This window comes from Necator americanus, chromosome II (assembly GCF_031761385.1).
Source record: "Necator americanus strain Aroian chromosome II, whole genome shotgun sequence".
In the NCBI taxonomy this organism is placed as follows: Eukaryota; Metazoa; Nematoda; class Chromadorea; order Rhabditida; family Ancylostomatidae; genus Necator; species Necator americanus.
In genome coordinates, this window is record NC_087372.1 from 33,440,734 (window position 1) to 33,457,761 (window position 17,028).

The 17,028-nt window shown below is 39.5% G+C and overlaps 2 protein-coding genes across 4 annotated transcripts; one reads left to right on the top strand and one right to left on the bottom strand.

Annotated features, from left to right (window-relative positions):
* Positions 1-1,040: 1,040 nt before the first annotated feature.
* On the top strand, positions 1,041-13,306 carry RB195_020294 (uncharacterized protein; the record flags this gene model as incomplete). 2 transcript variants are annotated; one of them, XM_064188530.1, is made up of 8 exons in its annotated part: positions 1,041-1,126; positions 1,901-1,966; positions 7,997-8,150; positions 8,261-8,413; positions 11,026-11,685; positions 12,786-12,881; positions 12,999-13,093; positions 13,240-13,306. In XM_064188530.1, 8 exons carry the CDS (start codon positions 1,041-1,043, stop codon positions 13,304-13,306), a joined length of 1,377 nt encoding a protein of 458 aa, XP_064044411.1. The 2 variants fall into 2 exon arrangements, with proteins under 2 accessions (XP_064044411.1, XP_064044412.1); XM_064188531.1 differs by having other exon boundaries at positions 13,245-13,278.
* A 1,938-nt stretch (positions 13,307-15,244) lies between these two features.
* On the bottom strand, positions 15,245-15,598 carry RB195_020295 (uncharacterized protein; the record flags this gene model as incomplete). 2 transcript variants are annotated; one of them, XM_064188533.1, is made up of 1 exon in its annotated part: positions 15,245-15,598. In XM_064188533.1, one exon carries the CDS (start codon positions 15,596-15,598, stop codon positions 15,245-15,247), a length of 354 nt encoding a protein of 117 aa, XP_064044413.1. The 2 variants fall into 2 exon arrangements, with proteins under 2 accessions (XP_064044413.1, XP_064044414.1); XM_064188532.1 differs by having other exon boundaries at positions 15,245-15,556.
* Between the last annotated feature and the right edge of the window lie 1,430 nt (positions 15,599-17,028).

Consider the following 17,028-nt stretch of genomic DNA (forward strand, 5'->3'; position numbering starts at 1 on the left):
GTCACTGTATGGGCCAGTTACACGTTCGTAAACCTCAAACGATTCTGAGTTGAAGTGAACGTGGTGGCGAATCTCAAGCGGATTGATTAACTCCGGACCCTTGTCAGTTATCATTTATTTATTTATTTGAAAACAACCACAGAATATCAATAATAATAATGAGAGGAATACTCCTTACCTAAAAAGTCAATTTCTCTGACTGAAAAATCGGGATATCGGCAGAAGTTCTGCTTTGAGAAGTGCAGGGAAAAACACTAAAGGGTTTCCAATATTAATGGATTAAGACTGATAACAACTATGTTGATGAGAGAACTGCATTTTCTATGGATTTAAAGTCCATAGAAAGACATCTGACCCAATTCTCTCACAGATGGGTGAAATCCCGCGTGTTCGATCGGGCTTCACTTCAGCACAGTTTCTCCAATCACTTTTCACTGCTCTCTCGCGTTAACAAACGCGATCAACACAGTAGCATCCACAAAAATGGGTTAACACCACCGAGTAATCGACGGAATCGTCGATCGGGAATCGTCGCGAATTCGGGATATCACGACGTTCTTCGGACCGGATCTACGTGTCTCCACAGTCGCCTAACGGTTTTCAGTTAGTGCATCGAAACGAATGAGGATAAGCAAATAGTCCAAAAACAAAAGCGGCTGGGCGCTAAAAATCCGTCAAAGAGGATCCTGCCCCGCAATATTTGACGAAATGATGAGTCATCCGGCGGTGGACGGTGGACGGTGGACGGGGACGACGACGACGACACGACGACGACGCGGGTCTCACTCGGTCGCCGATCACGCCCTTTCTTAAATCCATCAACATTGAAGTTTGCTGAATTTATACGCACATACGTTTATAGAGTCGTCAATAGGTGTGTCGTTTGAAAATAGTGCACGTCACTTTTTTTGCCCTCGTTCTCTTCGCAGCGATACTATGATTGCTCGATTGTTGTTGTGCGCGTTGATATCCAGGCTAAGGGCACTTCAAACCAGCAGCGATGGAGAATACCTTCTTACCTACGCGGGCAGCAGCAGGCGATGATGGGCGGAGCCGATACAGGAGAGCATTCGACGGCCGCGATGGGACAAGGCGACTACTCCCTCACCGAATTCGCTCACCGTCTGTTCGTTTTCTGTTCTCTTTTTTTCCGAACATTTTTTTCTTCAAATTTCAACTTTTTTACATTCTTTCCCTGGAAGAAAAAACTTTTTTCCTGATATCTCCAAAGTCGTTTTATCTATTTATTAAATTTCTCAAATTTTTCTCGCATCACAATATCACTGCACATTTGTTTGATTTTTTTTTTTACATTTGCAAGCCACCCTACTAAATCTCACTTAGTTTTCCCTGGTCTCTTTGAAATTGCAATTTAGGAAAAATCCACACTATCATTTTACAGCGACAACAGGAATGTTCCCAACAATTTCTTTTACAAATTTATTATTTTCTCCGAAAGTTTGCACTTACCTGCTCTTCCGGTGTCCAATAAAAATCGAACTATGTTCGTCGTACCATCAATATATTTCTTTAAAATTCTAAAATGAATGAAATAATGGGAACTTTCTGGAGAAAACAGGTTTCTTGAAGTTTGTTCGAGGTTTTTTTTTTGGTAGCAGTCACATGATGTATCGTCATTATTCTTCGTTTTTAAAGAAATATTGAAAAATTTTCTATTCTAGAAAATCTAATCCTTGAAGAATTTCGTTGTGGCATTAAATATATATATATTTAGTTTTTGCTTTTTTCTTTTAAATTCTACGACTAAGCCTCAAATATCATTAATTTTCTTTTGATATTTCAAGATTTTTGAAGCAGATAAAGACAATCTTTTGTGTTTTCTTTTTCTTTTTTCATTGTGCTCTCTTTTCCTCACAAATCTCTGTAAAATCTGGTTTAGCGCACAAACCGAAGCGAAATATGGGAAGGAGATTCTGGAAATCATCGAATGTTTCACAAATTCCAGGTCAGTTCTATCCCGTTGTCCTCTTTTTTTCCTCTTTCTCTTATGAGTATCGCGTTTAAAATGGCTATGCTGCTTTATGCTGCTGCACGGGGCTGACGACGGTAACAGGTCGTGTACAACAGCAGCAGCCAGAACAGAACGGAACTTTCGCTAGAGATGGTTTGGTGCGATTAGGAGCGAAAAAGATGAGGTTTAAATGAAGATAAGAGCGTTTCAATGACTCGGACTCATTCAGAACATTGATATCGATCTGATCTGAGCAATTTTTCCCCCTACCGCTACTGATAAGCGGGCTCATTGCGGGGGTGGATGCGGGTGTGTTCCTTGTCACGCCACGTCTGGGAGGACAAGATTTCCACATACACGATTTTTTTTCTAAAAACTAGACTCGTAATTGGTTTGCAGCGGCGCCGAAAACCTTCCTTTAACCTCATTAACCTCAGCTAACCAGCCATCGCCCCCGTTTCCTCCTCCTGCGTTTTCCCTCCTCTCCCAGCCACCCGCGCACCCGCCCGTCTCCCGTCCGATATGCTTTAATTCCTCCTCTGGAACAGCATGAACGTAAAAATCGACTCGGTCGCATTTAACGACGACTTTTTCAGAAGCATCTACAGGTTCTGAGGACGTGCACGGCTTAAATGTCCTTAATTAAATCATTAAACGATTAGAAGCAGATCTGCTTGCAAAAAAGAAACATAGCACGGCTAATTTTATCTTTAAACCCAAACTTTTATTTCCAGACTTTTTCGGAATTTTTTGGATGTTTGTCGTAAAAAAACTAGTAAATAAATGAAAAGAAACGTGATCTTACTTCTTTCCGAAGGGATTCTTTTCTCGAATTCCATCGGCTCGCAAAAAATCGCACACTCCTTCCTAATTTTTATTAATAGCTTTTTCACAAAACAGAAATGAAAGTGATTTGGGCGAAGCTGATGATTATAAAGAAAATCCCTGACAATGTATGACGGGAAATCCATTAGATTCGCCACAGTCCACCCCAAAACTGACCAATATCCACGATTTATTTGCGGAGCGGAGCATTTTTCATACATTTCGTGTGCAACCATCGTTCTAGTTCCATAAATCGACCGTTATGGATCGATCACGATCTCAACAGAACAAACAATCAGTTCCAATCTTCAAAAATCAGGACCTGAGCCTAGCTTTATCCTAATGGGCCCATCCGAGTTTCCAAATTCACTGTTTATTTACAAAGTTCCATTTTTTAAATAGTTCTAGTGCAGCCATCGTTTTAGCACTATTTATCGATCTCTACGAATCGATCGTGTGATCACGATCGATTCGTAGAGGTCGATAAATCAAACAATCAGTTTCATGTCGTGAAGATCAAGATCTGAACCTAGTTTTAATCTGTGCGTAGGCGGTCATATCCCAGTTTTTAAATTTAAGTTAAAAGATAAAAATGCTATCATATGCTGAATTAATTCACATCAAACCTTATAGGAAAATAATCGTAGATGAAATTTTCATTCTTATTCCTTTCCTTACTAAATTTTGAATGAATCGTCATTTTCAGGGAAAAAAAACATGTCCGTAAAGCCTTATCATACTACAAAACTTACAAAAAATAAGAAGAAAAAATTGGAAGATAAACATTGCAAAAAAAAATAGGAGAGAATGTACAAAAATGTACGGTTCGTTCTCATTTCTTGTTTACGGGCGATGAGAAAACTGAGCTAATTATGAGCAAATTTAATTAGAGATTATAATTTTTTTCAAAATTTTGAAAACGGTTCGGCTTGTTTGAAAAATGGATCCACTATCGTCACTAATGTCATCAATACTGACCACGTGCCTCCCATTATATGGAGGGTTTTATCGTAAAGTACACTAAGTTTTTTAACGTCATACTTATCAGCTTTATGGAAAGAAAACTGGTTGGATAAGAGGGGAACCGTAACGTCATTTGACGCTTGAACCGGCTGATAAGACTGGCTCTATGAGACGTGGAATTTCCTGGTGTATTGTTATTCGCTTCGAGCGAATTCGAATGCATCGAAAATTCTGTGTTTTTGTGACTATTCAGATGTTAAGAAAAGATGTTTTTGTTCTTTTCTGTCCCGAAGAAAATGTTCCAATATTCAGCTGAAATTGCAAAAATTTCTTATGTACCTATGTACGTAATTTTCTCATTTACCGTATCCTTGCTACATAGTTTCACTTACTAACCACTATTTTTTGTAATTCTTAATTTAAATTTTAATTGATCAATTTTAAAGATGGGTCGGTAAAGATGTTAAATTTACTGTTTTCTAAAGGAAAAGTTAGCACAATAAAAATAAAATTGCGAAGGAAAAATCAAAATTAAATAAAATTAAAGATTGCAAAGAAGTGCTTAAATAAATAAAAAAGGGAGAAAAAAGAAAAAGTTGTAGTTTTGCTTGATTTTTCCTAAGAAGATTCCATCGAAATTGATCAATTCACTCATTTTAATCGAAGGATCCTTGGAAACGAAAGGCTACTGAATCGGCCTGCAAGGATTTCATGAAGGAATTACTTTCAAAAGGATCATATTATTAATAAAATGAATAACATGGACAATAAATAATAACATATACAGAAAAATTTACATTATTTGACATTAGGTCGCAATTTGAACCCATTCTGCATTTTAATGAATTAATTTAGAATTAATTTAATCCAACAGTTAATAGTAGTGCATTTTAATGAAATTTAATAGTTGGGTTAAGGCGCTAAACTCTAGCGTTCCAGGAAAAAACCAAATTAATGAAAAAAGTCAATTTATTTTATTTGTTTCTTTTTAATAATGGTTGAGCTTAGACGCTGAACTTTACAGTTCTACAAAAAAGTGGAAATAATGAAAAAAACTACTGGTTAAAGTAGATATAAAATTAGAACGATTTAAAGTAATTAAAATGAGCGAATTTCTAAATTTTCGAATGGTTCATGTCGAATTTACGTGCTAATCATAGAATGGTCTCAGATGAAGGTGAAATCTTCGCTTATTTTGTTGCCCGCTGACAAAAAGTTATCAATGGGTTGTGAGCAAATATTTATTTATCGCCGACTTATCGCTGAAATGTCAAGATTGGGACGAAATCACTACAGCAGGTAAGCTAGAGAGCGAGGAAAAAATAGAATTTTTTTTGTCGGAAAATCACTCGGCATGATTATACAGTAGAGCTGCTCCCAAAAGTTATGCTTTAATGAGTTTTTTAATTTCATTTTAGGTTGCCCATCGAGAAAACAATTTTTATTCCCTCCTCCCTTCACATCCTTAAACTGTCCTGGCCAAGCCACTGGAATAATTAGAGCTGCTACAGTAAATCAAGAAATTAAGGCTAAGATTAATCCAACTTATGGCTTTGTTCGGAAAATGACCCTTATTGTATCCGTACTGAACGGTTATGAATCCATTTATCCTATTATTCCGTTAATTATACGGTGACTGACGCCTGACTAGTAAGGATCACGAACTAGAAATCCAAGATTTAAATTTCGAAACGATCATGATCAGTCCTCCATCATTTTTTTTTCATCTACCACTAGCTGTAGCCGTGATTTTATTGCTGCCAGTGCTGTCAATCATTCGTATTTCTTCGACGACGTCGAATTTTGACTATCGGATGACCGTCAACCGTTGGTAATTGCGTTTGCAGGAAAAAAAGCCACTTCGTCGTCTGTCCATACACTCATCAAGGACAATGTCTTGATGTCGTAGTGATCGTCAACGCCCGATGTCCTATGTACCAGTTTGTGGATGATAGCACGATTTAGGAATTTGTTGCGGATCAGTTCAAGGTTGCAAGTCGTTTCGAAGTGCATCACACACCTCTCAACATTCACATCCCGCCTACGGTATCTCATCATTTGTTAAAATGTTCATCAACACGTTTCGATCGAAATGTTCCTGGGAATGTGCCGGGTTGTCCGTTGCTCGCCATCTCTCCGAAGAACGTCAACTAAGCGCGAACAGCTCACATTCATCTCAGGAGCTGTCAGAGAAAAATCTAATTGCTTGCGTCCGCGTACGAACAATGAGCTGCCATCTGATGCGCCAAATTGATGAGCAGCTGATTGAGTTGAGAGGACCTTCCCCTCGTTCTTAACGACCTCACAGCACAACCGAGGCCCGATCAGTGGCACCAAATTTCTCCTCGAAAATCGCATAACCATGGTTTTTTTAAAGAAATTTAAATCACGACGTTCACAAAGAGAAGATTTCTATAATTTGGAAAAAAAAAACATTTTTATTCAAGAAACACAATTTTTCGCACGGTCCTGTTACAATGATTTTAAAACAAAGTCAAAATATCGTAACCCTTTGCACATCGCGCCGTACGTGCGACATTGAAAAGCATGTATTTTAAATCCACTATCGCCGTAGCGGCGACGCGCTTGTTTAGCTCGTTTCAGCACTTCCAGATAACAAAGCTTCGCATATTACGGAAAGGAAAGAAAAAAAAGAGACTGCACCGTGTGTTCAATCAGGCAAGAAAAGAGAAAACGACGCGAGGCTAACGAGTTTTCGAATACTGATCTTGGGAAACTTCGAATGCATCTGGGAGACTGCTTCCAAAAATATCATACTCTAAGAAATTTCAAAACATAAACAATTTATTTTGTTACTATTTCATAAACTAAAATTAGCACTGTTCAGCTAAAAGTCTCTGGAACAAATTATTTAGGATCTGGCGATGATTTCGAAATTCAATCGACACACTTTCAATAATTTTCCTCTATAGAAAATCTTAGTAAATAAATAAATAAATAAATAAATAAATAAATAAATAAATGGATATTTAATATACATATATATCCTCATTATTGATCAGATCTAAGCAATTCGTCCCTCGATTGAGTTTGAATATTGGCAATGTCGTAAAGATACGGCAAAGAAACTGCTTGAAGGAAATAATAAAGGAATTAGCTGTGGATTTGTCTTTTATCACACTCTAGTTTTGTTTTTTGTTCAAATTTTACAATTTTCTTTCATACTCGATTCCAAAGAGTTCCTCAAGTACTCGACCAAAGGTCCTAGAAAGACACCGAAAAAGTTTTAAAATATTCTTACCTCACATTTCTCATTTTTCTGCCTGTGGCGAAAAACGTGCAAAATCTTTAGAGTTGTAGTGATTTAGGAAAATCCTTCGATTTCTTAGACGCTAACAAAACTTACCACACTTCTTTTTAATGGAAAAAGTGAAAGTTAACCGAGATTTTCAACACTCTTGTTTTTAACAATTTTTACAGAGATTTTTAAACGGCAAATTATCTGTTTACAATCACAATCCGCGTAAAGAATAGTTTTACGGGTATCTCTTCCAATTTAAACAGTTCATTCACGGAAGGTTTCATGAGTTTCGATTCGACTTTTTGTAGGTCATTGTTATGGAGTTCATTTTGTGCGTTTTTATGATCCTTATGAGGACGATGGAGGTGCTTAAGAGTGAGAAGAACCTTTGCGCGATAACAGTATATACGATAACGATCGGAAAAGTGTTCTCAACTTTCTCCTCGATTGACTGTGCGTGGGAAAGATCGAAGGGAGATTACGGGGAATCCACCTGTTTCTAGGATTTAGGAAGAGAGCGTGTTTAAATAAGCGTGGCCCACTGAACATAAAACCAATTTCAACCTTCTGCGGCTCTTTAGATCCAATACTTTCATATTTTGATGAAATTGATGAGATGAATAGGTTTTCTAATGTTATTCCCACTCCCTGGGGCGGGTGTAGCGCAATCGGTATGAGGTTCCGCTGCCTGCACGATTGATCGGAGGTTCGAATCCGCCCTAGCGCTCACCAAGCCTTTCATTCCCTCCGGGGTCGATAAATTGGTGCTAGACATTTCTGGATAAAAACACTGACTTGACACATCGACTAGATCCTGAAAGTCACTGGTCAGGCCAGTTACACGTTCGTAAACCTCAAACGAACCCGAATTGAAGTAACGGTAGTGGCGCATCCCACGCGGATTGATTAACGCCAGATACTTTGTCCTTTATTCTTTTATTCCTATGCCCTTACACTCTAACGTCTTTTTTCAGAGTGGATTTACCGGTAAAGAAATTGGAGGAGCTAAGCAGAGCCCGAATGAAATGTGCGCGACATCTAAGAAAGATGGATTTCAAAAAAGAGGAATATATTAGTTTATGGAAACTGTGCAATATCTACTCGGCTACAGCAGTAGATGTTGATGATGTGAGATATTTCACTTGTTTTTCCATCGGACTGTGGAATTTTCTTTTCCTCGAATACTTCCCATTTTTTTTATGCCACGGATTCTTCTTCTATTTTCTGGAAATTTCTAGGCAATGCGTGAAATTCGTGGAGCTATTCGTAAACGTCTAAAACCAAAGGAGACTTCCAGAGACGTGTCTGCGTTTCGACGTCTAATCGACGAGTATCGTCCTTCAAGAAAAAACGACCATCAACAGGAGATCTACGACAAACCAACCAGTAAAGTACGTATTGTATGTCTATTAGAGCGTAAGATTCGCTAAGGAATTCGTGAAACCATTAAGGTCACCACGAATGAACATTTCGATTAGAGGGCGATTTAGTTAAGAAAAACCACTTAATTGAAGTGATACGAGAGTCCGAACGTAACTGATTCCCGAAAAAAAGTCCCTTAAGACTTCCTTAAATTCATCACTCCACGAATCTAAGGTGGTACGAATTTCAGATGGAGTATTCGTATACGGGATAGTAGATTATGGAGAGGAGGGTGATTTCGTCCATTTCCTCCCAATTGCCGTAAAAAACAGTCCGGAAGATGCGGCTTCAGGCGTTCCGGCTCACTATTTTCTACAAGGAGTTCGACTGGAGCGCGCCAGCCGTGTGCGGCGCCGCTTCTTCCGGACCGTTTTTTACGGCAATTGGGAGGGAATGGACGGAATCACCTCTCTTTCCATAGTCTCCCATCCCGCATACGAATACTCCACCTGAAATCCGTACCACCTCAGATTCGTGGGATGATGTCTTTAAGATTTAATATCAGGTATTTTTAGCGTTGACAAAGAGGCCTAGGCGAATATTTCCATTTTGTGCCATATTCCTAGCTGATTATTTTAAGCACGTACTATACTGCACAGTCCCTTAGTTCCTTTTATGTTTTTTTTTGCCTAATAGCACTGAATTTTTGAAGTAGACGTTGAAATTTAGATATTCTCCACAGTATTTTCCAAATAAACACTTATTTAATAGCCAACTCGGTGATCCGAACTGGATCATATAATTTCTCCTTATTTCACCGCTTTATTTGTTTCAATTTCTTTTTTAATTTTGGTTTTTTTATAAAAATTTTCACTGATACATAGCCGAACATTTATATTTTGTTTTTTCCCCTTTTACCATCCTTGTCCTTGTTTTTCTGGCGAGATCACCAACTCCAGTCTCCTTTTCTCATCTGGGACGATCATCGATCAATTCTGGGAGATTTCAGTCCATTGAAAGCGAATTCAAATTGAAAACGTAGCTAAAATTTTGCGCTGCAGTTTTGCTTCGCAGCTGTTGTGCTGTACTTCTTTTGAAGTCAAGGGAGGACTTGTCTGGAAGGCCTCATCCAGAACTGAGCCGGTAACAAGGTTATTGTACGGCAGAGCCGATCAATAATTGAACTTTGGATCGGGGAAGATTGATCGGAGCGGTTAGAAGAGAATCATGCAATGTCGCTACTAATGCAGTCACTTTATAGCCGAATCACTTCTGGACGATGATCTTTTGTCCCAGTTTTTGTTGACTACGGAGTGGTTCCTAAGTGGCCATCATGTTCCTACGTACGAATAAGTAGCAATTCACATTCTATTTTTAATTTGTTAATTTTAATTTCAATTAATTTATTTTTCTATATATATTTATGTATAGGCATTTAATTTATTTTATTCATTTATTTATTTATGTCTTTATAACAATAACAATAAAAATAACAAGATAACAAAATTTCTTAACGTGGCAACCATTGCTTTGCTTACTTTCAGCTATCAAAGTACATCTTTAAATTAAAGTTTAATACTTCACTACTTTAAACTCGGATCTTTTCAAGCAGTTAAAAATAACTGTTGCATTTTTTTTCTCGTGAGGTACGTCAGAATTAAAGTTAGAAACAGCTCAGAGAAGAAAAAAACTCAATTCTAAAGACGTGCTTCAAATTTTCTTCAAGACGAGATTTTTTTTCAAAGACGAAATTTCTCGTCCCTTATTTTCTGTGTCCATCGTTTGAAATTCTCCGTAGTGGAAATAGTGGGTAATTTTTGATGAATAAGTTCATGGTTTAGTCTAATTAGGCATGATTACAACGTACGTCTTCTTGAAATGTGCCTAAAGAGAATTAAGAACTGGATTTATGGAACTGGTGTACGTGTTTTTCATGGTACTTGAGAGAAGCGTTGCATAGTGGCAACAGGCAAAATCGTACACTTACGTCTTTCATCATTTTCTGAGCACGTGAACACTTTTGCATCATTTTTACATCGGAACGTTATGATTTATGTATGGACTCAGATAATTTGCTTAGTTTTTCTTCCGCACGTAATATTTTAAGGGAGAGAAACGTACGAACATGAAAGCAGAGAAGCGTCAGAAGAAAAATGGAGAGAAAATTGTGCAAATTTCTCTCAATTTCAGATTATCATCCAAATTTGTTTAGTTCTCCATATCCGAGCAGCTTTTGTGAGCTTGCAAACAAATAAAACAATAAAAAAAATAGAGATAGTAATAACAAGGATAAAACATCATGATATATAATAACGAGTTTTGTCCGTGTGTGTGTGTGTGGGTGTATGGGTATATATATATATATATATATATATATATATATATATATATATATATATATACAATTCTAATTTCACCATAGAAAGTTTCACCACAGAACACCACAGAAAGTCTGAAGTCTGGCTTTAGAAGATAGTATATTGAAATAATAGAAGGGGAACTAAAAAGAAAATTATAATTCTGTTTACTTTTCTATCCTGCACTATTTCTTTTATAAAAAAAAAGTAATAAGTAATAATAAGGAGAAAAGACTTTTTTCTCGGAATTACACAAAAACCCTAAGAATTCAATGATATTCCAGGACAAGCAACGATGGCGTGAGCTGACGATGTTCGGCCGAAAAAAAGACAAAGATCATCAATTCAACGACGACTACGCAACGATAAATCGTAAGCCGAGAATAGCTACTGCTCAGCCAGAGCCGAAAACAAGGAGCAACACACTCAGCATCACCGTACCTGCGCTTGACGTACAAACTAAAACCGATTCAAACGGCACCGCGAATATCACCATGAATCGTTCGCAACGAATTCGTTCACCACCACGACCACCACCACCACATGCACCACCACCACCGCCATCCATAAGACCACCAGAAATCTACGACGGTCAACTCGCCATGAAATTAGAGAAGATCTCTTCGAATTCGACATATCAAGGAGATGTAATAAGTTCTGAGCAGCGACAGAACTGCCCTCCTATACCGAATCGACCCGGGCAAGCTGGACGAGAATCGGCAAAGCCGACATGTGTACATTTTGATGAACCTCACTGTAAAATTATGCCGACAGCGCTGGAAACAGAAACAACCTCATCCCGGCAAATTTCTCCGGGTACTTTGTACAGACCTACTGCTCCGCCTAGGCCTAGTGCTCCGAGGACAAAAGTGATCACTGTTGATACTAGTGATAGTCTTTCAAATCCTGGTATATTACCGCCATTGGAGGATGACTGTGCAGTAGTGAGTTTTCCGATAAGTCCGTTTTCTTCAGTTTTCATTTGTCTTTTAAAGTGATTTCGAAAATTCTGTGGATATAAATGCAAATTTTCCCTCCCCGCCATGTGAAAAACAGATGAAAAATCCACATTTTTGAAGTTAAAGATATCAGAAACAGAACTACCCTGCTTATGGTACCTCTGCAAAAATCCTCCCAATGGGTTTTTTAAAGGAGTTTTCGCTCCATTCATGGAACAAATAAAACATTCATGGCAGAACCTCTTTAAGCACCAGAAACCGGCAAGATCAAATTCGCAAGAAAATTAACTATCGTTGGCATTTTATTAAGGTCAGAGTCACTCTCCGGCGTTAACGCTTTTTATATGAGTTATTTAGTGTATAGTCAGGTCAAAACGACATGAAGCGGTACAGTTACGTAAGCGGTTGCGCTCGAGGCGTAGGCGCATAGCAGTCAGGATCGAGTGAGGCCCTTTGTAGCACCTTTCATCGCTGCAGTTCTCGATGGTCCCACGTCGATTCTTAGCGCAATCGCTCACACAGCTGCAGCGTGCGCGATCTGCAACGAAGGAAAAAGCTGGAAAGGGTCCCCACTCGATCCTATCCGCTACGATCCACTGCAGCGTTTCGAGCGCAGCAGCTTATGCGACTGCAATGTGTTTCATGTCGTTTTGACCTCACTATAAATTTCACCCATCCATTCTGTCGAGTGTTCATTGTAAGCAAGGTCAGAACGAATAACACGCCAAGCTCCCATCCCAAATCCTTGTCAGACGGGAACCGCGTGCGTGCGCGACGCGTCAGCGGAAAGCGCTCACCACAACTGCCGCGACAATAACTAACATCGATTTCCAGAGTACCTACGAAGATTTTCCTACGGAATAAATGTTATACCCGGAGTTGGTCGAAAACTCTCACTCCGGGAAAAACCCATTGGGTGGGGTACCATAAGTTACCTAGTACCTCAGAAACTGTCTCGAAATAGTACTGGACTCGAACAACCTTAGTCATTCGCTGGAGGTGGGACCTAAAGTTTATAGTAGACGGGGAAAACTTAACAACACGTTCCTAAGCGGATACTGTCCTGCAGAATATATTTTCTTTAGTTTCAATTATCTCACACAACGATTGCAATTCTACCCAGTCCAAAGCTACCGCCCACAAGAATGCAAATCGGTGAAATCAACAAAGACGGATCGGAGGTACTTCTAGCACAAAATTTCCCTTTAGAAAGAAATTAAAGTGAATATGTAAATAAATGTATAATCGAAGTAATAAAAGAAATTCATGTTCCTGGATTATCTATCATCCATTCACAGAGCACGACATTAGAACGATGTGGTGGAGGTGTGCTTGCCCAACGACATTCAATTAAAATCGACAGTAACACTGTAGTACAGTCAGATTCTGTGAGGTTAGACGTCTAAAGTATCTTTCTTTACAAAAAATTATGGAAAGAATTAGTCTTCATTAGATTCTGAACCTTTTGGAACAGTGAATAAGCTTTGTTAATGAAAGAAAAAAATGAATCCTGATACTTTTCTGATTCGAAACTTCCAGAACAGGCGGGACACGAATGGCAAACGCGTCAGCTGGTGAACATGCTGTGATCATCAACCGTTTGTAGCTGGGCGGTTCCAGTTTCGATCTTCAATCCTTGTTCACCATCACATTCTCGCGTGGCGTGGCGGATATGTCTTTAGACACAACGACCGGTGGATTTCCAAAGCATGAACTGCTACGGGTTCATGAGCGCTACAATCCGGTTCGAGCAATACAGTCATGTTTCAGCTGTTTTTTCTTCTGGAAAATCTTCCATATGTACTTATTCACTTCCTCTTTAAATTATGTACCTAGCCTTAGTAAAAGATTGATGTTACAGTTTCGTCTTCTTTTTAATTAAAATCTAGAACTTGTCATAAAGATATCATTGGGTCATCTATGACCGAATTTTATTTATTTATTTATTTATTGAAAACATCTGCAGGTGTGCCATAAAACAAAAAAAAAACAAGATGGAACAGAGTTCACTAGAATTTCACCTGAATTTTACCCCTTTCCTTGAAATGTTGAAAATTAATGTAGTTCTCAACATTTCAAGGAAAGAGATTTGGGTGTAGTATTAAGATGAGTTATATGAGGCAAAGAATAAGGTTCGTAAAAGGCATCACGAATCTGACGTGGTATGGATTTCCGATGGATAAACTCTATACAGAGTCGTAGATTGCGAGATCAGGAAAAGACTTCGTTTTTCACGACGATTTCAGTCGCAACGCTCCACTTGTACATACAGCTGCGCAGCGGTAGAAACTCAGTGAGTTCTGCTCGACTGCCTATTCAAGTGAAACCTATGAATAGGTTGCTGAGGGGACCAGAACGTATACATAGAGGAGTGTTCTAACGTTCTTCGTAGGAGCTAAACCGGTTCCCACGCCGTTTCTTTAGGACGAGTAGGAAGAGGTGAGCGGAGCTACCTCAGATCCCGCAATCCACAACTCCGTCTCTAGCTTTTGCCGCGGATTCACTCACCACGTCAGATTCGTGGTATGATGCCTTTAAAATCTTGCCCTGCCTACGTTTCCGCATCGACATAATCGTCAGTGCATGGGACGTCAATGACAGTCCTAATCCGTTCACATCTGCTTCCATCAGGAAATACTTCCCATACGGTAACCGAGCATGTCCTTAGGAATGAATGGGTGGAGACCAGAATCAGAGCGGGTTACTTTAGTACCTGTAAAACTAGCGTAGCCGATAATCTCAGGATAGAACTGCTAACCAGCCAGTGTACAACCTCTCTGCATATGGGGCAGTTATAGTAGGGTCAAAACGATATGAAGCATGGTGCAATTGCGTACGCGGCTTGCTTCGAGCGGTGCCGTGGAGCGTAGCAGTTAGGAGTGTACTGGAACCTGTCGATAGTCAAATTTAAGCAACAGCCAAGATTGTTAACAAACTTTATTACGGCTAGCGTTTCGGTGTTGTCGCCTTCGTCAGAGCCTGGAAAGTAAGAACATTAGCAATATATCTTCTCAAATGCCTCATCCAGAACAAGTCATCATCCTCCAGGATATTAATTACACCCGGAAAAAAAAAACCAAAAAAGCCTAAATCGTTGTGCCTACCTTAGTAGCCGCGTTGCCGTGATGTTAGCGGATATCCGCGTGGTGCAATCGCTCCGCTAATACTAATTAGGATGCGACCCGCATATGACCCCGTAGATCAAAACCCGCAAAGGTCTTGATACAGAGCCAGCTCGTTGGTCACGGCTAAGCACTCTTCCTTTCTAACTAATTTCAGGTTCGTACGATAGGATTGTGACAGCTATGCAGAAAGGAACATTTTCATGACCTTGTCTGCGGTGAGCTCAGAGGGGAGTTGCTGCATTCGACTGTTTCATCCTCTTTAGATGTTCTTTAATGCGAACACAAAGGGGTCGCCCTGTTTCGCCGATGTATTGGTCCCCACATGTTTTGCAAATTAGATAGACTACACCAGAGATCATGCAGTCCCCTTCTTTCCCGAATGGGCGTTTTACACAGTCTGGAGTAAGACATAACCGATCTTACATTCTATTTCGAACTAATTGCTTTTTGAGATTTGTTGGAGGTATTTCCACAATTCTCACTTGGTCCTCGAGACCGCATTTCACCAGACTAGCCCGTATAGCTTTGCTCAGGTCGTCGGTTATGAAGGGCAGGCAGAAATTGATCTTATTCGACTCAACCACTGTGGCATATTCTCGCTGCGCACGAAGATCTGGCCTACGCGCTACATTACCAGTGTAACCGTTAGAATTCGCGATGCGTTGCGCTAGGTTGATCGCATCGATCCGCTCCTGGACATCTGATGTCACCCTTACGGCTGTCCTAAACATGTTTTTAACCACTGTACTGGAACCCTTTCTGGTACCACCCATCGCTGCAGTTTGCAAAGGTCCCACCTCGGTTCCAACTACCGCCTCGACCGCGTCGTTTCGAGCGTGTACGAAAATGCACCGCGCTTCATGTCGTACGTTTTGACCCGACTATAATCAAAACTGCTTAAAATCAAAACTGTTTTCTTTTTTCGATTCTTGGCATTCACCACAAATGCCCTTTGCATTTCTTTAGTACCTTAAGTGTTGATACGAAGCTAGCTCACTGCACACTTCTTTCCCCATTTTCGATTGCTGGCATTCGCCCGAAATGCCCCTTGCATTTTCTTTGGTACTATAAGAATGTGGAATTTCTGTGGAATGAGAAACTATTCACTTGGTCACATCGGAGAGCTCCACACGCAGTTGGTAAGAGGTTCCGCTGTAACTGCACGATCGATCAATGGTTCGAAACCCCACTAGTGCCATCCAAGCGTTTCATCTCTTCAGGGAAATTCGTACCATACCTGTGTGGAAGGTGAAAAACACTGACTTGATGCATCGTCTAGTCTCCGCAAATCTTTGTATAGGCTAGACACACGTTCGTAAACCTCAAACGATTCTGCATGGAAGTGTACGCGTTTTAGCGTTTTATCCCAAGCAGATTGATTTACGCCACACACTTTATCCTGAATCCTTTGTCCACACCAACGGTATCCACCAAATGAAAGTGCTCTATTAACACCACTCTCTATATTGCTACCCGCCAATTACCTGTATCGTAATTTGATTGATGTATTGCAAGGAATAAATGCTGCTCAACTCTTTTCTCCTTAGTTTAAAAAAAACCTTAGTTTAAATTCTCAAGAATGACTACGATTGCCCTGAAATGATCCAAGAGCTCTCATTCGGTGTGAAATCTGAGAACAAAGTTACAAAAAATAGTTACAAAAAATCTTAACGATCATCTTTTATAAATCTGAATAAATCTGCAGTAACAAGAAAAAAGTTTCTGTACAATACAATAACAGAGGATATGAGCAAAACATACACGGGTGTCTTTATAAAGCTAGAACACAGTTAGCGGAACCGAGATACTGAAAAGAATAACTCTATGAACTCGATGTTAGACCAGTGAATGAAGGCCGGTCTTTCGCCGAACCATAAATTTCATACCTATCTCTAGATTTGGGTGGAAACTATTGAGGAGCGTTAGAACTAGAAAAAAAAGCTCTTCACGCACCCTCCTGCACCTCACAATCGTCTACATTTGTAACAACGAATTAAAACGAAACGAATACGATAATAACGTGTGAAAATACAGTAGTTACACGTGAATCACTCATGTAAAAAATGAGAATCTAGAAAGCAAAATGATGAAGTGATTGACGGGGAACGATATGACGCTACGCAAAGCGCATATTCCTACTCGGAGAGATGAAAGCTTCAGAGTACGCAAAAAAATTTAAGAGGAACATTATGAAGTGAGAAAG